The 19,924-nt window shown below is 49.4% G+C and overlaps 1 protein-coding gene across 1 annotated transcript in view; it reads right to left on the bottom strand.

Annotated features, from left to right (window-relative positions):
- The window catches only part of CCBE1 (collagen and calcium binding EGF domains 1), a 167,856-nt gene that overhangs the window by 1,273 nt on the left and 146,659 nt on the right, over positions 1-19,924 (bottom strand). Inside the window, exons 5-10 of the mRNA XM_066247109.1 lie at positions 18,653-18,805; positions 10,507-10,610; positions 5,510-5,631; positions 1,930-2,086; positions 1,795-1,830; positions 1,065-1,100 (exon numbers count right to left, since the gene is read on the bottom strand). Coding sequence (XP_066103206.1) covers positions 1,065-1,100; positions 1,795-1,830; positions 1,930-2,086; positions 5,510-5,631; positions 10,507-10,610; positions 18,653-18,805 — 608 coding nt within the window. The remainder of the gene's footprint in view (positions 1-1,064; positions 1,101-1,794; positions 1,831-1,929; positions 2,087-5,509; positions 5,632-10,506; positions 10,611-18,652; positions 18,806-19,924) is intronic.

Genomic DNA, 19,924 nt, shown 5'->3' with positions numbered 1-19,924 from the left:
GCTCTGCTACTTACTAGCTGGTTTGGGGCAAGTTACTGAATTACTTTGGGTTTCCATCTCCTGGTCCATGAAAAGGGGATAACAGCCTCAACTTCATTGGATTTCACGGGCTTTCAAGTGAGTATTTAAATGAGTTAATACATGGAAGGGGTTGAGGACCATAGCAAATGCTCAGAAACGTTATCTTTTACAATGAAGTTACCCGAGCATTTATAAGGAAGCCTGGCTATAACTGCAGCCTAAAGGAAGTTGGGAGGCCCTCTGCTGCTGTGCTAGACACAGCAGCTCACATCTGCAAATCCTTAGCAACGCAGAGCATCCTGACCTCATTGGACGCTCACCGGAGTGTGGCGGATCAGATTCCACTTGGCGTAGCAGGGGAGGGAACGAATACCTGGGGATGATGCTCAGTGACATGGCCACGATCGGAGCACCACCAGATGGAAGAGCTGAGGTGGGAACCCAGCCAGACTCCTCCCTCTAATGCTAAAGCTGTCTTTGCTCAGAAATGACACTGACTTCTTTGAAAGCAATGGAGTTGCTTGAATGTCCTGTGCCTTTGGATACTGCTGATTTTCATTTTTAATCTCTCAGACACCACACACATACTCAGCCAATTTCTCCTCAGTGGTCCCCAAAGCCCTGCATGTCTCTGACTTTCTGGAGGGACACACATCTGACCCACTAGGGCTACAGCGGTGGCTGACGTCTTAAGCACTCAGAGCGAGGACTCAGCTCCAGAGACTTCCTTTCTAGATCTTCAGATGTTTTATGACATACCTGAAAACAGAGTCATGGCATCCTGAGGTTTTGAATCTTAAGACATTCCAAATAGAGGTTAGCCACGATACAAAAGGAAGCATAAGACAACAAGTTTTCAAAATAAATGCCAAGCAGCTGCTGAAGGCCCTGTGCTTTTCCTGCTAACCACCTCGTTCCGTTCGGGTAGGCTGAGTAACAGCTGGAAGAAGCCGGCTTTGGCTTATTAGCAACTCACAGGCTTCTCAGAGCTGCTTCCCAGAGAATATTCCCACTGGAGAAGCAAGGCAAATGGTGCTACTTACCGGAGACCCTCGGGGTCCAGGTGCTCCTCTCTCCCCCTAAAAGCAGAAAGTCAGGGTTAGCTTTCTGCACCGTGAGAATGCCACCACCGCAGTCTCTACTTAGACACCCACCACGACCATCTCCCTGCCCAAAATAACCAACATTTTTCACTGGAAACAAATATTACACTTCAGCTGGACTCATGGGACCACTTATTTGAACAGAACTGCTTGGGTCAAGTGTCTCTCGTTCCAATTCCCCCCAAGGTCATATATTTTCAAACCAGATCTGACAAGAGGAATGCATGTATTTCCAGGCGTGTGCGAGCAGTTTAGGAGCTTTCTCAAATAACTCACACTGACTTTATGAGGCGAGTAGCGCCGGCTATCAAAGGGAACCTACCTCCAACTTACACAGGGTGGAACTTCTCCTGCCCCACACTCGTCACACACAGAGCAGCCCTGCAGGAGAACACTGGCTAAAGAGAAAAACATCTGCTACTACGACAACACAGGGGTTTGTGTAAGATTTACAGGCCTAATCTCTCTTTGGACTGATTTTGGTGGTTGTTTTGTTATGATTGTTTCAACATTTAAGGAAATTGACTTTTAGATTTTCTTTCCAGTGTTTTGGGGTGTGGGGAGTATACCTGAGTCTCAATTTTGCCTGCAAAATGGGGCCAGTAGCCAGGGCCGAGCTGTATGGAAACCGAGAGACCTTAGGCTTTTAAGGACCATTCACTAGACTCACCTTAGAGCCATCTTTTCCTGGTGCACCTGGCGGACCCTACAAGACAACGGGGTCTAGTTTAACAGAAGAAAAAAGCAGGGGGCAGGGACACAATTGTCTCGACAACAAGACATAGGTCTCTGACAAAATACTGACCACAGGGCCCCTCCGGCCTTGCTTGATGTGGGACAGATCAGGAGGTGGTCCCATGGGTCCCATTGAGCCCCGAGGGCCCGGCTGCCCAGGAGGGCCCGGCATGCCAGGGAAGCCTGGGCTGCCCTTGGGTCCTGGCGAGCCTGGAATCAAAGAACAGCTCGTTAGCTCCACGTCCCACAAGGCGCAGGCTCACGAGAGGCTCCGAGCCCTTGTAGCCATTTCTCTGTGTACTCTGTCCTTTGCCTTCTGACACCTCCACTGAGATGTCCCACTGGCATTTTATTTAAAATTTTTATGTGTTGATTTCAGTGAGAGAGGGAAGAGAGAGAGAGAGAGAGAGACAGGAACATTGATCTGCCCTTGTATGTGCCTTGACTGGGAATCGAACCAATAACCTCTGTGCTTCGGGATGATACTCTAACCACCGAGTTATCCAGCCAGGGCTGTCCCACTGGCATTTCAAATGGAACCTAGTCTAAACTAACGTCCTCTTTTCCTCTCTTTTCTTGAACCACCAGTCACCACACACTTGAGCTAGCATCTTGAGAGCCTCCCTCTAGATTTCCCTGTTTCCATGCCCCCCAATCAGTGACCAGTTCCCATGTATTTTACCTCTTCCACACCTCTTCCACCTGTCTGTCCCTCTGTAGGCCCTCAGTCATAGCAGGGTGGTGGTCACCACACCTGGAGAGTAGGGTCACGAGTCTAGGGTCCAGCATTGAGAGACCTAGGTCTGAGTCTCAAACAAGCTGCTTGTCTTCTTTCACCCTTAGTTTCTCATCCGTAAAGCTGAGCTCATAAAAATCATGCTCAGAGTGCTCTGAGCCTGAAATGAGGTTTCGGGTAAGCACACACATCACTCAGCGTAGCACCTCACACACAGAAAGCGCTAAAAGAACTGTTAGGCTTTCCTTGAATAATTTACCCAAACTTAAAGGCAGTTGATATTCCATTCAAACCTGTCTCACACCCTTGCTCCAGTGCTGGTTCCAATAAATCCCGAAAGAACTTATCTGGGAATGGACCAGTCCTTTCTGTAACTAAATACTTAACCTCGAATAGAACACAGACAGGCCTGGGATGATGATAGCTTACCTTCAGTTACAGAATCAACGAACTGCAGAGGTCACTACATGTCAAATGCCTTCAAAATGTGGGGCCCTGATATGCAAATGGCCCCCTTGTACATAACAGTGGGGGCCCCAGAGCAGCAGCCACCCTCTCAGGGCCAAAGCCCAAGGGTTCCAACTCTGTAGTTCCTTGTGCTGGCGCCTCAGTCCAGCACAGGCCCGGGGACTGGACTTTCAGCTGAGGCTGAGAGAACCACCCTAACACCCCTCAGCCAAAGGCATCACAAACTGACGCCAGAGGAGTGAGGAGGAGACAGGACTGGAGCAGGAAGCAGGGGCGGAGTCCCTCAATCATGGGCCAGTCCTCAATCATGCTCTGCTCCATGGAGGACCCTGGACAGCTCAGACCCCGTTAGACACCACGTGGCAGACTGGACCAGAGAGCCAGCAGGCCATCTGTTAGGAAGAAGGACCGCCAGTGGCTCCCCTGTCCCTGGTTTGTCGTTGCTGGAGTGATGTGTAGACCGGTAAGCGTACCCCCCTGGAGGAGGGCGGAGACGCATGCTAGGAATCAGGCTGTCGGAAGAGACCCACGTCTACCTCTACCCAGAGCAGCGAGAAGCCTCCTTTGTGAGGCATTTGCTAGAGAAAACCCCACCACGACCGACTGGAGTACATCAGGCCAAGGAATGAACAAGAGGCTCAACCCAAGGCCCGGGCCGGCTCTCGTTCTCTGTACAGACTGAGACCCACGCCACCTGTGTTTGATGGAAACCAGGAGATTCAGAGTTAAGTAGAGAAGAAAACCCATAAAAAGCAAGGAAAGAATTTTGAGCCTTTGTTCTTTCTGACTTTTCAACCTAAAATCTGCCCATGTCCTTCCTCTTGAACAGATCCGACCAGGCTTCCCAGGCCAGCCCCGGACAGGGCAGGCCACCGGGGTCTCCCTTCTTGAGCAGGAAGTGCTATGCATCACGGAGGGGCATGCAGATAATGTTTAGCCTATTTGCTTTCGCTCTTTGTGTCCTGTCTTCCCAATTAAATTGTCAGGACGTCATTTGCAACACCCAGCACACGGTTAAGTAATGATCAGCAGGGTTAAAACACTCCATGTTCTAGAATCCTTTGCTAACATTCAAACCGTTTCTTTTACTGGTGTGAAAAAAATCTATTGATCTATCAATCTATGGAGGGAATCATAATACAATATAAAACATCTTTCATACTTGTAAATTATAAAATATAACATCTTGTAACTCTTAAAGTTCTCACTGCATTTATCCTGACGAAATAATAGGACATTGGGGATTTTCTTTAAAGTAATAAGGGTGAAATCTCCAAAACAGTATGGCAAAGCTGGACAAAAGCAGCACACACTATGCAATTCATGGCTATGAAGTTCTAAGACATCCAAAACTGTAGCGACAGAAAGCGAGCCAGTGTCTGCCTGGAGCTGGGGAGGGCAAGCAGACTGCAGACAGGCGCGAGGGCATGTTTTTGGTGATGGAAAGTCCTGTACGTTTGATATGGGCAGAGGTGGTGGTGGTTAGTGCTTGGCCGAGGATGTATATGGGCATCAGAAGTTGTAATTTAAATAATCTTTTTGTGTGTGTGACAGAGACAGAGAGAGGGACAGATAGGGACAGACAGACAGGAAGGGAGAGAGAAGCATTAATTCTTCATTGCAGCACCTTAGTTGTTCATTGATTGCTTTCCTATATGTGCCCTGACCAGGGGGCTACAGCAGAGCGAGTGACCCCTTGCTCAAGCCAGCCACCTTGGGCTTTAAGCCAGCGACCTTTGGGTTCAAGCCAGCGACCATGAGGTCATGTCTATGATCCCTTGCTCAAACCAGTGACCCCATGCTCAAGGTGGTGAGCCCGTGCTCAAGCCGGATATGCCCATGCTCAGCCGGCAACCTCAGGGTTTTGAATCTGGGTCTTCGATGTCCCAGTCTGACGCTCTATCCACTGCGCTACTGTATGGTCAGGCTAAATGAATAATTTTATTGTATGTAATTGTAGCTCAATAGGACCGACTTGTAAAGAAAAAATACATACACAAGTAAATATTGACGCAAATGTGTTCATAAACAGCTGGGGGAGGAGGATAGGCCTGGGGAATACTGGGAGCCAGGTGGCCGTGCGTTGTTAGAGCTGGGTGATGGGCCCATAGGAGTACATCATATGGCTCTACTTCTGTACATATTAAGGTTAAAAACTAGTTTTCATTTAATTTCTCTGTACCTTAATATGATCTCTAAGAATCCTATCCAAGCCCAGAGAAAAGACTTTCTTCTCCCAAATTAGTATTGGTGACGAGGTTTCTCAGGCTTGAGGATCTAATATCCAAAGGCCCGCTTATCACACAGGGGTGGGTGCTCCCTGATTCCTGCTTCTGTGCTCTTCCATGGAAGCTCACGAACTCCGTCTAGCCCCCTCTGAACAGGAGAGCTTGGGAGGCGGCTCTGGCTGGTGACATCACCCTTCAACACCCTTGTCCACACTCACCAGGGGGGGCCCTGGCCCCCGGGCAGGCCAGGAGGTCCTGGAAGGTAGGTGTTTGATGCCAGCGCCTTGTCACCATTGATGTACTTGCCCAGGCCACCGGCACTGTTGGGGAGCAGGGCAATCTGCAGAGAGAAGTGGTACCTTGGTCAGGAAGTGACGCTCGGTCACCAGGGAGAGTCTTCGCACCGTGTTGGCTGCAAAGGTTGCAAAGCCTTTTCGTGATGATTTCCCTTCATCCACGCCCATTATAGCTCAAAGGGACTACAGAGAGCCTCCTTCTAAACCCAGAGTTCTTCCAGCAAACCCAACCTGCATGTGGTCACTCGGCTAGTGAGAGGGCAAAGCTGGCTGGGCTCCTGATCACTGAGACATCACCATTAGACTCGTCATTCTGTAATGAATAGTCTACCTGTGTCAGACTCTCCAGTTGTTAATTATGTTATGTCTCAGACATCTACTGAGGACCTGCCAGGTCCTGTGCTTGGTCCTAAGGTAGCAGCAGTGACCAAGACATGGTCACTGCTCTTGAAGACCTTTCAATCCTGGGAACCCGGACTATGCGTGTGGCTGACAGTTCACTTGCATGCTCAGGTGTTTGGGAGCTAGTGGGAACAGCAGCTGTGATGGTTTTAAAATATGTCCTCACATTGAACACTACAACCTTCAGAACAATGGAGGTTCATTTCCCACCTCCCGTGTGGGCTGGTCTTGGAGACTTGCTTCTAATGACTAGACAATGACAATGTGTAACTTCTGAGGCTAGGTCATAAAAGGCACTGTGGCTTCCTCTTTGCTCTCTCTTGGATTTTAGGGGATCATTCCAGTGTAAGCCGGAGGGATCCCACACATGAATGATCTTCAGATTCCTGTGTCCAGGCAAGCTGTGAATCTGGGAGCCCTTCGGGAAGAACTGAATGCTACAACTTCCGTTTCTGCACTGACGCAAGGGGAGAAGGGCAGCCTTTATTGTTTAGGGCTGTGAGGGTTACCCAAGGAAATCTTCTCTGGATGCCTAGCATAGCCTCCGGAACACACGAGTGCTTGGTAAATGGTATTCTAGTTAGTTCCTTGCAAGAAGCTAATTCAAGGGTGCAAAATCCAGTAGAAATGGACACATTTCTGAGGGTCACAGCAACCTGCAGAGGACTTCCTGTGGGCCCAGAGTCTGCAGAAACAAGAGATCCCAGCAGTTTTCTGGAGAAAATGGCACTGTCCTCATGTCTTTCTGGATGAGGCCCTTCCCAGAGGGCAACTCAAACTAGGAGAAGGCGCCCAGCAATCTCCTCCTTGACTTTGGAGTGCTCCAAGGCCCTAAGCCCATTTTTGGATCTGAGCTTTCAAGGGAGTTACCTACAACCTTGTGTGACCGGAGGCCACCAAACCGGAACCCAGTTGTGCCCCGGAGAGTTCAATGTCAGCATAGAGCACTAAATTAACATTGTGCGACGTTCTCTCTCTTATCAAGGCTTACATAGGCTCGGAATGACTACTCTGGGAGCCAGAAACATAGGGCTGCGTGGTGATTTAAATGACCATGGTTCATTATTATTTTTATTTTTATTTTCACTTTCATGGGCAAGTCAGCAGGTTGCACCTCTGGTTTCCTTTCTCAGGGATGTATTTCCTGCTGTCCCCCAGAGACCGGAGGCCCCAGTGGAGCTCTGGCGCAGCAGAGTGAGGCACACCCTGCTGGGAGGCCACAGCACCGCGTCTGAAGTTTCAAGGCCGGCACGTACCTTTGATAATAAGGAACTCCTTATCAGGCTCGATAGGAACAGCAGGAAAACGGACAAGCCTAGGATGACGGGGAGCTTAGGGTGAACTACAGAGTGTGTCCACTGAACTGAAGCGAAGACACCAGCCTGTGGATGGTGACAGGCCAGCCTGGGGGAGCTCTGCTGTCCAAGTTGACCTTATCTGGCTTTGGAAGGTCCTCAGCATCCGGCACTAGTGTCTGTTTCTGAGGTTTCGCATACCAGTTACAAAACATGATTCTGATGGAGCTCCCCTGCCAAGATCGCCTCCTCCCGCTGGGTGGGTGTTGGTTTGGGGCCGGCTGGATCCAGCTTTAGAAACTAATGATTTTTCTTACAGAGACAGATGTTCTTGCCAATGGAAGAAATCCAATATAAATGAAAAATGAACATCGTGATGATATGTGGTTTGTGCTTTGGCCAGTAACTTTTACCTGATCAGCCTCATGGAGAACAAAGTCTTCCATTCCTCTGCAAGGGGCCTGCCTTAGTCCTGTGTCCAACTAGCCCCTTAACGGGAGCACTTGGGGTTTTCCTCAAAGGTAAGCTCACAGGAAACCACAGAGGGTTCGGCAGGACCCTCCTGCAGGCCGCACGACGTTCCAGCTCCAGTAGAGCCACGAGGCCAAGGGGGTTGCTGCCCCTCCCACCTGGTCTGCTCCAGGCCCTGAAGCACGCCACAGAGCACGCACCGGGCTGTCGGGGGCAAGGTCCTAGTCCTGTTTCAGCTGTGCTCCTACCCAGCACACCATGCTACCACCGTCAGCAATGACCCAGCAATCAGGAGACGGCCCATTTTACAAAGACAACTCATCTTTTAAAGTAAAAAAACAGACCTTTGCCAGTTACTGGAAGTCTCTCTACATGACCTGACCCAGTCAGTCTCCTCCTTCCCCCCAGAGCAAGTGCTCTCCTGCCTTATACCACTGCCCATGTTCTTAAAAGTAATTTATCCCCCAAGTGTGCATGCCTGGACACTATGGTTTAGTGTCGTCCATTAAAAAAAATGTCTTTTAAGTTTTTTCTTTTTCATCTGCAGGTCCACCTCTTTGTTGTCTTTACAATTTACCCGCTGGAGAACGCAGGCCACGTGCTCTGCAGGCTGCCAGAGGCTGGGTGCGCTGACGGCTCCCGCGCAGTGCGGGGCAGCATGTTTGCCCACCGTGCGCACTGTGTGGCCGGCCACGGCCCAGGACACCGGTTCCTACTTCTTAACCAATGTTCACTTGGACGGGTATTCTTTGTTCTTTTTTTTTTTTTTAACAGAACAGACAGCATTAGTGGTAGAGAGGTGACGTTAAAGGCCAACTGCCAATCCCAACACTGCACAGGAGCAGAGAGAACATGTAGGTGTAAGTCTTCATGGGCAGTGACTGCTCCTCCCTGGGAATATCAGCATCTTTCTTGCAGGCTCATGGTGAGAACTAAATGAGATCCTGGCTAACAAATGGCTTTTAAGCTGCAAACGCAACACATTCTGATAGGCCCCTTTAGAAATGAGTGGTTCAACATGTTCCCTGAACGTCAGCATGAGCTCAGACCTGCCACATGCCACTGCAGAATTCAGCGTAAGGTGGACCCATTCCAGCCCAGCCCAACTAACTGCGTGAGGGTCACTGGAGCACTAAGAAGTACCATATTTTCCCATGTATAAGATGCACCTTAATTTTGGGAACAAAAATTTGAAAAAAAAATTACACAAAGTTATTGAACTCGTTTTATTCACCATAAAATTCATACAATTCATCAGCGTGAAAAAGCAAGAAATGTAAGTAAAAAAATTTACAACCACTGTATAAGATGCACTCAGTTTCCAGACCCCAAATTTTTCAAAAAAGGGTGCGTTTTAGACATGGGGAAATACGGTACTTGTCATTGGATTTGTGTGGAGCGCTACAGCAGTGTTTTATAAAGAAGACAGATGTTGTGACACATAATTTTCAACATCTTTTAATAGAACGCCTTTCATGGAACCTAAAACATTGCAGAGGTTAAGAAAAAACCTGATGTCAATTTAGCAACTGAATTTCTGAACACCATATGAGATTTAGCAGCACTGATCCTAAGGATGTTCCAGGTTGCAAAGACCTTCCCTGTAGTCCTTGGACTATTAACTACCTGGGAGAGGCAACGGCATGGTTTTAGGTCTCAAGAAATTGATCGACTTCCTCCCCCAAGCCCTAATCCTCTGAACTGTGAAATCATCTTCTGTGAAACTTTGTGTGATTTGTTCAATAAATATTAATCTCAATCCCTGTTCAACCTCTGTGGAATATATGCAGATCTCTGTGTTTATGCTGATACACTTACAAGGTTTTCTGCCTGGCCTCTCTATTGGATCACAAACTATTTAGAATCATGATTATGTATTATACATGCCTCTGTTGAAGTTGATATAGATGTTTCACCAAAGATGTACGAAAGGTCTGCATGTTTGTCGAACACGGAAAAGCAATATTGTCTTCCACTTACTCTTTTGCCCTTTAGAAGAACTAGATGCCAAAGTTAAACAGATTATATACTACCCTTTGATGTCCTGAGAGCTGAGTGGTAGCAATTAAATTAACCAGTAAGTTTATGTTTTATCAACGTAAGAGCAATTTCTGAGTCGTGGACAAGCGGGTGCACTCACTGACCACAGGTATAAGAACACACCATCAACCTGGGGAAGGACACGTGGTCAGGAAATCCGGTCACCAGGTCCATCACAGAGGCATTACTCACAGCACACCAATGTTACTAGAAAGTTGATATTCTGTCAAGCCTGCGTGGGGGACCTTAATGGAGAGAGTCTGTCCTCACTCCTGGTGACATGAGGTTCCCAAACGGCTGCTTTTTGAGGGGCATGGAGCCCAGCCAAAACACAGGCTATAATTTTTAAATGCGAAAAGGAAAGCTACAACAGAAATCAATCACCAGCTTACGAAAATTTATAGAGAAGATGTTCTCGACTGACAAAATATCAGATAAAAATAGAGTCGCCTCTTTTTGGCCCAGGGCCATGCATCCAATCATTTTACAGAATGTCACAATAGTCCCAGTTCGCCCTCCGCAGCTCCACCCCGCGCCCCTTCCCTGTAGGTCTATTTTAATAGTCACCCAATCCCCTCATTGGCACCAACCTCGCCTAAGGCTCACCGAGGTCGCAGATTGATTTTCTTCTTGCCTCTAAACGCTCTCCCACCTCCTCTCTGCCGAGCCCCGCCCCCCAGACTGTGACTGCCTCTACCTGCAGGCACGCACCTTCTGCTTCAGCTGCAGCACCGTCTGCTTCATCTGGTGAAACTCCTTGCACGTCGCGCAGCACGTTCCGGCCCTCACCGCGTTCTCAGACTTGTCGTCGTGCCCTGAGAGAGGAGACGGGCTCCGGTCCGTCTGGGAGGCGGAGGACATCCAGCCCCACAGCCACGGCATCACCGAAGGCGGGCCTGGGGCGAGCTGGCTGGCAGTGGGGCCTGCGAGGGATTTCACAGTTCCCAGGGCACTGACAGGACAGCACGCCCCGGGGCGGGGACAGGGACCTCTCTGGGTCTTGGGCTCAGCTGTTCTCATTTAGGCCTCCCAGCCTCTTCTCTTTCATGTGGGGAAACATGAACCTGGCCCTTTTATCAGGACCCTTCCAGGGGGCAGGCTGCATCAACATGACATGATTTATACTCCCCTCCAACGGCCAATGTGCGCACGCCATAAATTATCCCTGAGCTCAGGCAGTGGGACTTGAGTGCCGGGCTCACAAGTCTGGTCCTTATCTGGTTCTGATCACCTGCTGATCAAAGGCAGCACGGCCAGGCCAGGGGGGTCACAGACCAGGGCTGGACACTGGCCTCCCTGCAGACATGAAGCACGGATGGAAAACGTGCCAGGTACTCTGGACACGCCCACCTGGGGCCAGGTGGGACAGGCTCCGAGAAGGCATTCTGGCCATCCAAGGGCTTTCTGTAAAATTGTATTTTGCTAAAGAAAGAATGGGTGAGTGTTCAAGAATTCACACAGCTGTCTGCCTCCTGGCACTGAAATGGGCCACAGACACCTGTGTGCTGGGAGACTAGACCCTGGCGGTCATCTTGCTACAGACCAGTAGGGGAGGACACCACAGGCTATACAAAAGGCAGCGATGGTGCGGGCCAGGAGCTGGGGGACAGGGTGTGCATGCATGTCGTAGGTGTGAAAGGACAGTGTGGCGTCAAGTAGAAACCCTCCCAGCTTTGGTGTTGGGCCAGGTATGCCGTCTGTGTGACAGGTAACAGTGCTACCTGGGATGCAGCTCGGGAACAACAGAGTAACACCTCCCCCAAGTCATTTCTCATGCTTTTCTTCTTCCTAGTCCCTCTTCTGGGGAACCCTCTTTGCTGCCTCCGTTGGTGGAATTCTACCAATTAGCAAGTCCCAACTCAAGTGTTCCATGAAGCCCACCTCTCTGCTTACAGAGATACTGCAGTCCTCTGAGGTCAGGTGGCATTTACCATGTGTCCGCCTCAGATTCCGTGCAGAGAGGACCCTGGGCCCAGAGTGGGAGCCACTTAAGAAACGGAGGTTACTTCTTGATGGCTCACATAGTGGATGCTCAAAAAATGTCTGTGAAATAGTGTTAGATGTTCAGCTGTCCTCACCCCCCCCCCCAATTCATGTTGAAACCTTCACCTCCAGTGCCTCAGAATGCAACCTTATTTGAAAACAAGAGTCATTGCAGGTGTCATTAAGATGAAGCCATACTGGGGTAAGGGGGCCCGTCATCCAATAGGACTGGTGTTCTCATAGAATAGAGAACATTGGATACAGAGAGAACACCATGTGAAGAAGGGAGAGGCCAGGATCATGCAACAGAAGCCAAGGAATGGCAGAGACGGCCAGTGGACCCACGGAGCCGGCGGAGAGACATGGACAGGGCTGCTCCCCACCCCTCAGCAGGAGGGCTGGTGCGGTCTGATGAGCAGGACTGAATCCTGAGGAAGGCACAGCTCCTGTGAGCATCCGGGCTTTGGCATGTAAGAATGACAACAGCACTTACCTCCTGGGACTGCTGTGCAGCGTCAAAACCACCTGTAAGTCCCCAGAATGGTGCTGGGCACGTGACGCGTGCTCCGTAAATGTTAATCTTACTGTTACTGTTGGCATCTTTTAAAAAAATTAAGTTACCTACAAAATCACAGAGGTCTTTCCTTTGGGAAGAGCTCTTAGATGGTTTGAAGATAAATAATTATGTGTATAGGTCGGAGTATGCAATCTGTCCCAAATTGGGGCTCACCTATCCTGCAGTGTGTCCACAGTCCCATCAAATGTGGAGTTAAAATAATCTGGTGTATGCTACATGAATAACTCACTTAGAAATATGGGTAGACATCTTTGACTTTGTTTTCAGTCCTCTCAGGGTAGCCATTGAGTGCCTCTGACCATGACCATGACCATGTTAAGTGGTGTAAACAACATATTGCTCCAACCTGTTCAGACTTTAAAGGTGCAGTATTATCACTTAGCCACATGGGGGCAGATAGCTCTAATGTTTACTGATGTAGAGCAGGCTACACAGACATCCTGAACATTAGAAATAGAATTCTTTATATACCATATTAGTAATATGTAATAAACATAGAAAAAATGTCCCCAACATATTGCACATGAGCAGTGTCATAAACAAAGCATGTTTGTTTTTCAAGTCGATGGGGCCAATGTGTGCCCTTGCAGGTCTCAACCCTGGTGGCACATTACAACCACGGGGGGGGGGGGGGACTTTTAAAAATCCCACTGACTATGTTGCACCCAGCTAGGAGTCACAGCAGGGGGATAGGATCAGCCTTGTTCAGAGCTCCCCATGTTGAGAACTACTGACCTATGGATTAGAGGAGCTTGAAAGTGATATGAAACACCTGGCTGTCCCTAACACTTTGAACTGTAATAAGTGACACTGGGAGGTCACGGTTACTTTATCAGAAAGTAAACAAGAGTTGAAAAATAAGAGGCCCGTAAGCTTAATTACTATGGAGCCAACATGTCCTTAATTTGTCTCCTCATCAGGGCTGCACAGACTCCCTGGAGTGACCAAACTGGCTCCAGCTACACACTTGCAAAGAGGGCATCAAACTAACTGAGCAAGCCATTCCTGCCTATTAGCCAGACAGGTCCCCATGTCTGTGATAACCCGTCAATGACCAGACAGTTAGTTCCAAGGCCGTCCCTGCTACTCTCCGCCCACGTTCTGCGCTGTGCTTGAGTTTCAATTCCTCTGACTGCAACGTTCCAGATATCAGACAATGCAAAGTTAACACACACACACACACACACACACACACACACAAGGAGGAGGAAAAGGAGGTTTTAGATCATGTGTTTATCCTTAATAATCATTACCTCCTCATCCAAAACAGAAAGTGACTGTGAGGAAATAGTCGGCTTAATTAGCCCAAAACAGATGAAACCACTTAGCTGCCTCTGACGTTCCAGACACAAGGCTTGTCTGCCCCCCACCTTTGCTTGTGGCCGAGCCGAGGAGCTGGCTGTCAATTCTCTATCCGTTAGGTACAGTAAGTTCTCTGTTTTGGTGGTGAAGCTGGCATACCTTGGAGTCTTGGCCCTCACTCCGAAGGACAAAGAAGTGGCTGCACAGAGACTCACAGGGCTGGCAGGGCTTCTAGCCTTTTTATTTAGGCGACATCACGCCAGACTGCAGAAAATATCTACAAGGGCTAAAGGGTCTTCATAGCTCCCCTGTCCAAACCTCCTGTCTACAGGGGAGGAAACTGGGGCCCGAAGACCCGCCCAACGATGCTCGGCTGGTTAACATGAAAGCAGCCACCAGCTGCCCTAACTTCTGAGCCAAGGGACTTTCTGGGGACAGCACCGCTGTCAGACAAGCATCCTCTGGTTGTCAGAACCATCAAAGCCAGCCCCTCGTGTTCTCGGTGGTCCATCACTTGAGTTATGACTTTAACATTCAGGGCGTACAATGCGCCTGTCCTTTCTCGGATGCTGCGTGTGATTACTCCTCTCGGTCGGCAACTCCCGATATCCTTGGCTACTGGTGTTGGAATGTTTTTCTCAGTAAACTATTAAAATCAAACACTGAGTCCTCTGTGCCTATGTGGCGAATTCATCAGAGACTAGTAACTGAACACGAAATACGGAGAAATTCTTTTATGGCTGCTGGTGGCAGGGGAGTGTGATACAGCCGACAGTGGTGTCGTTTCAGGTTTTTAAAAAAATTACCAGCGGTTATTGTATTTCGAGGAGGAGAGGGAGTGAATTGGCAGCCGAGGCAAATCTGCGCAATGAGTTTGTTACAATCAAGCTCGGCGGTAGAGCCACCAGACAGCTCTTTTGGGTTAAACAGAAAGACAGCCCCCCCCCCTTGGCCCCTGTAAACAGGAACATCCTGTCTGTCGGAATGGTAGGACGGAGGAGCGCTGTCCTGTTTTGTTCATCAGATGCTCTGCCGTCGGCAGCCAATGGCTTCCCTCTGGACTGGGTTGCTGCTGCATCGGAAAACATTCTTCCCTGAACGTCGACCAGATGATCTACCAAGCTCAGCCCAGAGCTCAGAGTTTTCATGCTAATAAGTTAGAATTTTCCAAATTTCTAATTTTCAGGACACCATCATCATATAGGTGGTACCCTAAGACACTAGTTTTGGGATATTCACGTTTAATCAAAATTAACATTTTATTTTTTAAAGGACACTCTCTCTCTGACCTTTTAATGTACTGGGCATCATGAATCCTTAAGGAGTGGGCATTAGTCACACGTTCTTCCCCAGACATCTGGACCCAGAAGCTTCTAAGGGAAGAAAGGCTTAGCAACACCCACAGGATCCAAAATTCCACAGAACACATGTGGGGAGATGCTGGAATAAGTGGCTGAGATAAAACATAATTTTAAATAAAGGTAATAGTAGAGAAGATACAAAAAATGTCATGAAGGTAAATACCCTTTATAATTATGACCACTCAGGTTTTTTACTGAACTCTCAGCTACAGAAGTCAAACTGGTTATATCTTAAATGAAATTCTTTCTTTTGTATTTTTCTGAAGTGAGAAACGGGGAGGCAGTCAGACAGACTCCTGCATGCGCCTGACCGGGATCCACCTGGCATGCCCACCAGGGGGAGATGCTCTGCCCATCAGGGCTGTTGCTCCATTGCACCCAGAGCCATTCTAGTGCCTGAGGTGGAGGCCATGGAGCCGTCCTCAGTGCCTGGGGCCAACTTTGTTCCAGTGGAGCCTTGGCTGCGGGAGGGGAAGAGAGAGACAGAGAGGAAGGAGAGGGGGAGGGGTGGAGAAGCAGATGGACACATCTCTTATGTGCCCTGGCCAGGAATCAAACCAGGAACTTTCACACGCCGGGCCGACACTCTACCACTCAGCCAGCTGGTCAGGGCTAATAGAATTCTTGATTGCTGGTACTGAAACTTTTGGTGTGTTTGAGAAATTTTTCTGAAGTACAATTTGTTTATTGGGGAAGGAAGCAGGAGGGTGTCCTCAGGGCTGACTGAGCAGCATGGATTAATTTCAAAGATGCAGTGAGAACCCCCTGTGTCGCCGTCCTGCGGCTGGGCCCATGGGTTCACACTGCCAAAGCAATGGACAAGAGGTGAGTGCCACCAAGGGTACCTGTCACTGCTCAGAGCAACCCCGAGGGAACCACACAGCAGGGCGATGTTTGGGACTGAAGAGGGATGTGTTAGCAGAATCTAAGAATTACTGCAAGAAGTGGAGGCCACCAGAGACCAAAGCACTGGTAAATTCAGGCATATAAAATTTTACATCAGTCTCTGTAAACAGTCTCTGCGTCACTAGTCTCTGCTAGTTAAGACCAGGTTTCACCAGGCGGCACTGCTTGTGTGTGTGTGGGGGGGACCAGATCCTATTATTTGGAGATCACCACCATCAAGTGCCACCATCAAGTGCCACCCTGACAGTCAGCAGCATTTGTTGCTGTTTCTGATGGTTGTGCTCTGGGTAGGGTTGCTCCACATCAATGAGATTTCATCCGAATGGAAATAAGATTTCACCTGAATACAAATGTGAGGCTAAAAGGGACAACAGAAGCTCTGGCCGGGTAGCTCAGTTGGTTAGACCATCATCCTGATACGCCAAGTTTGCGGGTTCAATCCCCAGTTAGTGCACATACAAGAATCAACCAGTGAATGCAAAATTAAATGGAACAACCGATTGATCTCTTTCTTTCTCTCTCTCCTGCTTCCTTTCTAAAATTGGAAAAAATAGAATGGAGTTGTCGGGCAGAGTAGCTACAGGCTTCCTGGCTCAGAGCATAGCTGGACATCTAATTCCAAAATAAGAAACGAGAAAGCTGCTCTCTTGGTACTAATTCTTTTTTTTTTTTATTTTTTTATTTTTCCGAAGCTGGAAATGGGGAGAGACAGTCAGACAGACTCCCGCATGCGCCCGACCAGGATCCACCGGGCACGCCCACCAGGGGCGAAGCTCTGCCCACCAGGGGGTGATGCTCTGCCCCTCCGGGGCGTCGCTCTGCCGAGACCAGAGCCACTCTAGCGCCTGGGGCAGAGGCCAAGGAGTCATCCCCAGTGCCTGGGCCATCTTTGCTCCAATGGAGCCTTGGCTGCGGGAGGGGAAGATAGAGACAGAGAGGAAGGAGGGGGTGGAGAAGCAAATGGGCACTTCTCCTATGTGCCCTGGCCGGGAATCAAACCCGGGTCCCCCGCACGCCAGGCCGACGCTCTACTGCTGAGCCAACCAGCCAGGGCCTTCTTGGTACTAATTCTTAAGTCCACCCACACACTTACATATCTGTCAGTGACATGAAAGTGGGGCTGCCCCTCATTGGCAATGAGAGTCTTCTCATCAATACAGGACATGACCTGAGAGGTAAATCACACCTCCGGCCCCTCCCACACCTTCTCCACCATGGGACAAAAATGTAGTGATTTTATTTTTGAATTAACAAAAAATAAAAGCCTCCTGCAAACTTTTTTTCTTTTCCTCAACCGGCCCCTGCTTTAAGTACCTCTGGGCATGCTGGCTTCACATGCTTCAGGGTTTAAATCGCTTTCACAGGGCCCTCTGGTACATCCACGTTATGCCAAATTGCCCCATTCGGAGCAGGCTCCAAACAGAATCTTTGCATCTACTTCTAATATATGGTGGCTTCCTTGTGACTCGACCAGGTTGCTCCTCCTAATTCTGCTTTGTAGTTTTCCCCACGTGAAACAGCTTGTCGCCAGCTGTTTGCTGTCCTGAGCTCATGGCAGCTGCCTCCTGCCCCTGTTTGAACCCCAGGCTATGCCCCTGAAGTTACTGATAGCTCCTGAGCACCCAGACAGTGCTGGCCTTTTCTCTCCCTGCCTTTCTGGTACCTGAGGTCTGCCCCCTCCCCACCGACGGGGCTGGGCCCAGGCAGCCTAGCCACTGACAGCATCTCTGCCACTTTCCCTGCCCAAGGGCGGCAGAGAAGATTGGATCCCTTATCCCTCAGCTCTGGAAGGTGACAACTTCCTGGCCCTGTAAGCATTGGCTACAAGAGCATGAGAGCTGCCTCTTCCTTCCTCCCTCCCTCCCTCCCTCCTTTCCTTCCTTCCTTCCTTCCTTCCTTCCTTCCTTCCTTCCTTCCTTCCTTCCTTCCCTCCCTCCCTTCCTCTATCCTCACCCATGCAAACTCAAATAAGGAAGTAACCCACTATGCAAGCTGGTCATGTCCCTGAGCAATCAGACATCTCAGTGCAATCTGGCTGATAGACTATCAATTTCTCCAACTCTGTGAAGAAAGGCCATCTTTAGAAAACATTCCACTTCATCATGACTGTATTTGCAAAATACAATTAAAATAAATTACTAGAAAAAAAATAAGGCATAAAACACCAGCAGAAATCTTTGGATGTAGACACAATATCTCTGTCAAATGGGAATAGAGATTTCTAAACATTCTTAACTACTGTTTCTATCTCATCATGAACTGAATAAATAGTTCATCGCAGGCACAGGGCCATGGACCATACTCTGAGCAGCACTGATGTAGACCGTTGCCTTACATGGAAATGCTTCGTGTCTATGTTCAGCCCATTTTCTTTGAGAGAAGACAGTGTTTCGGGCCTCCTCTTTGCTTATCCTACTTTGGTCTAAGTAGGTACCTAAGCTTTACTCACTTATCCATGAGCATACCCCATCTGGTTGGTGGAGAGCTTCCTCCCATGCACACCAGCTCTCAACCCCTGCTGCTACCAGGCAGTCCTCTCCCCAGCTCTCTCTAGAAGAGGCTTGAACTTGAGTCCTACCCTCTCTTACCCAGGTCCCACTCATTATTCACATACATGCCCCTTCCTCAGACCAGTCTACCCACCCACCCACTTACCCCCCCATCCACCCATCACCCACGCATCCATCCCCCACCCAGTCAGGGGAATAACTGAACTTGCTCTGCTCACCGGTGTCATTCGGGTACTTGTCAGCCTTGGTGCATGTCCTCCCGTCGTCCTCCTGGATGTAGCCCTCCTGGCATTCACAGCGGTAGCTGCCCACGGTGTTGATGCAGACGTGTGCACACAGGGTCTCATTGCTGGTGGCACACTCGTCGATATCTGGGTTCAAACCAAATGCAGAGAAACACTCAGTCTCCAAGAATTCACTTTCAACACAACAGGCGACACAAAGCTTGGCCCTTCTGTTACTGTCTGCAAAGCACATGTTGCCACAACTCCTGGGACACATCCAAGAAGCCTGGGACACAGTAGGAAGCTAGACACTGGAGTGACAGGAGCACTTCAGGCAGTGTCTCCATGGTTACAAGCAGCAGGTCAGGGCTGGGTTCCCGGTATGGCTCCGCCACTACCCCGTCAGGTGGTTGGTGCCGGCCCTGCTAGCTCTCATAGGTCTCGCCCGTGAGACGTGATGACGAAGCACTCCGTAGGGCAAGAAAATGGTGACGCACTTGGAAAGGTGAGCAGTATAGAAACGGTTTTTTGCAAGGACCCCAGTGTGCTGAGGGGTTTATGTTCCCTTTACGGTTGGCTGTGGTTCCAATAGCACGTGGTGACCCAAGGTCACTTAGGAAGGGCTTTTTCGCAGTAAGAGACACGATGGTACCTGACAAAAGCCACTTCTCATAAAAGAAAATAGTCACAATGTGTCTAACGAAGAGAGTTCTCCCCAGGAAATTTCGGCCTCATCAATGACCCAAATGGACTCCTCGTGAGCTGTGGAAATGTGCCGTGAGACCACCACACAAGTAACCAGTAAGAACCCACGGGAACCGGGCGCATCACAGACCTGCTCCCCAACTAGTGAGGTAGAAACAAAACTGCTTCCCACCAGGAAGAGGAGAGGGAGGACCAAATCTGGTTCCTGTTCATTGGTAAGGACATGGGTGGCAGTGACTGGGAGCCAGGACACACAGCCAGGACTGTGCACATGTGACAGCCAGCCCCCAGACAAGCTGTCCGGGACCTGCATCCAGCAGGGCCTGCCAAGGGAAGCCTCGTCATTCGGAGGTTCCCTGGCGGTACCTACTACACCATCTGCAGACCACGATGTCGCAGCTGGAAGATGTCTCCCCTGCAGTGCCACAGGCTGACCCCCTCTCTCCACGTGGCCCTGCCCTACACCAAGCGTGAAGCTGCCTGTGTCCAGAGGAGGGATGATGAGGTTGAAAGGAGAGAGAGAAATGGGTAGAACTCTTAGCAGAAAGCTGGTGTTGCTGA

This window comes from Saccopteryx bilineata, chromosome 11 (assembly GCF_036850765.1).
Source record: "Saccopteryx bilineata isolate mSacBil1 chromosome 11, mSacBil1_pri_phased_curated, whole genome shotgun sequence".
Taxonomy (NCBI): domain Eukaryota; kingdom Metazoa; phylum Chordata; class Mammalia; order Chiroptera; family Emballonuridae; genus Saccopteryx; species Saccopteryx bilineata.
Note: the sequence above shows the minus strand (reverse complement) of the source record. Positions and strands in the feature narration are given on the sequence as shown.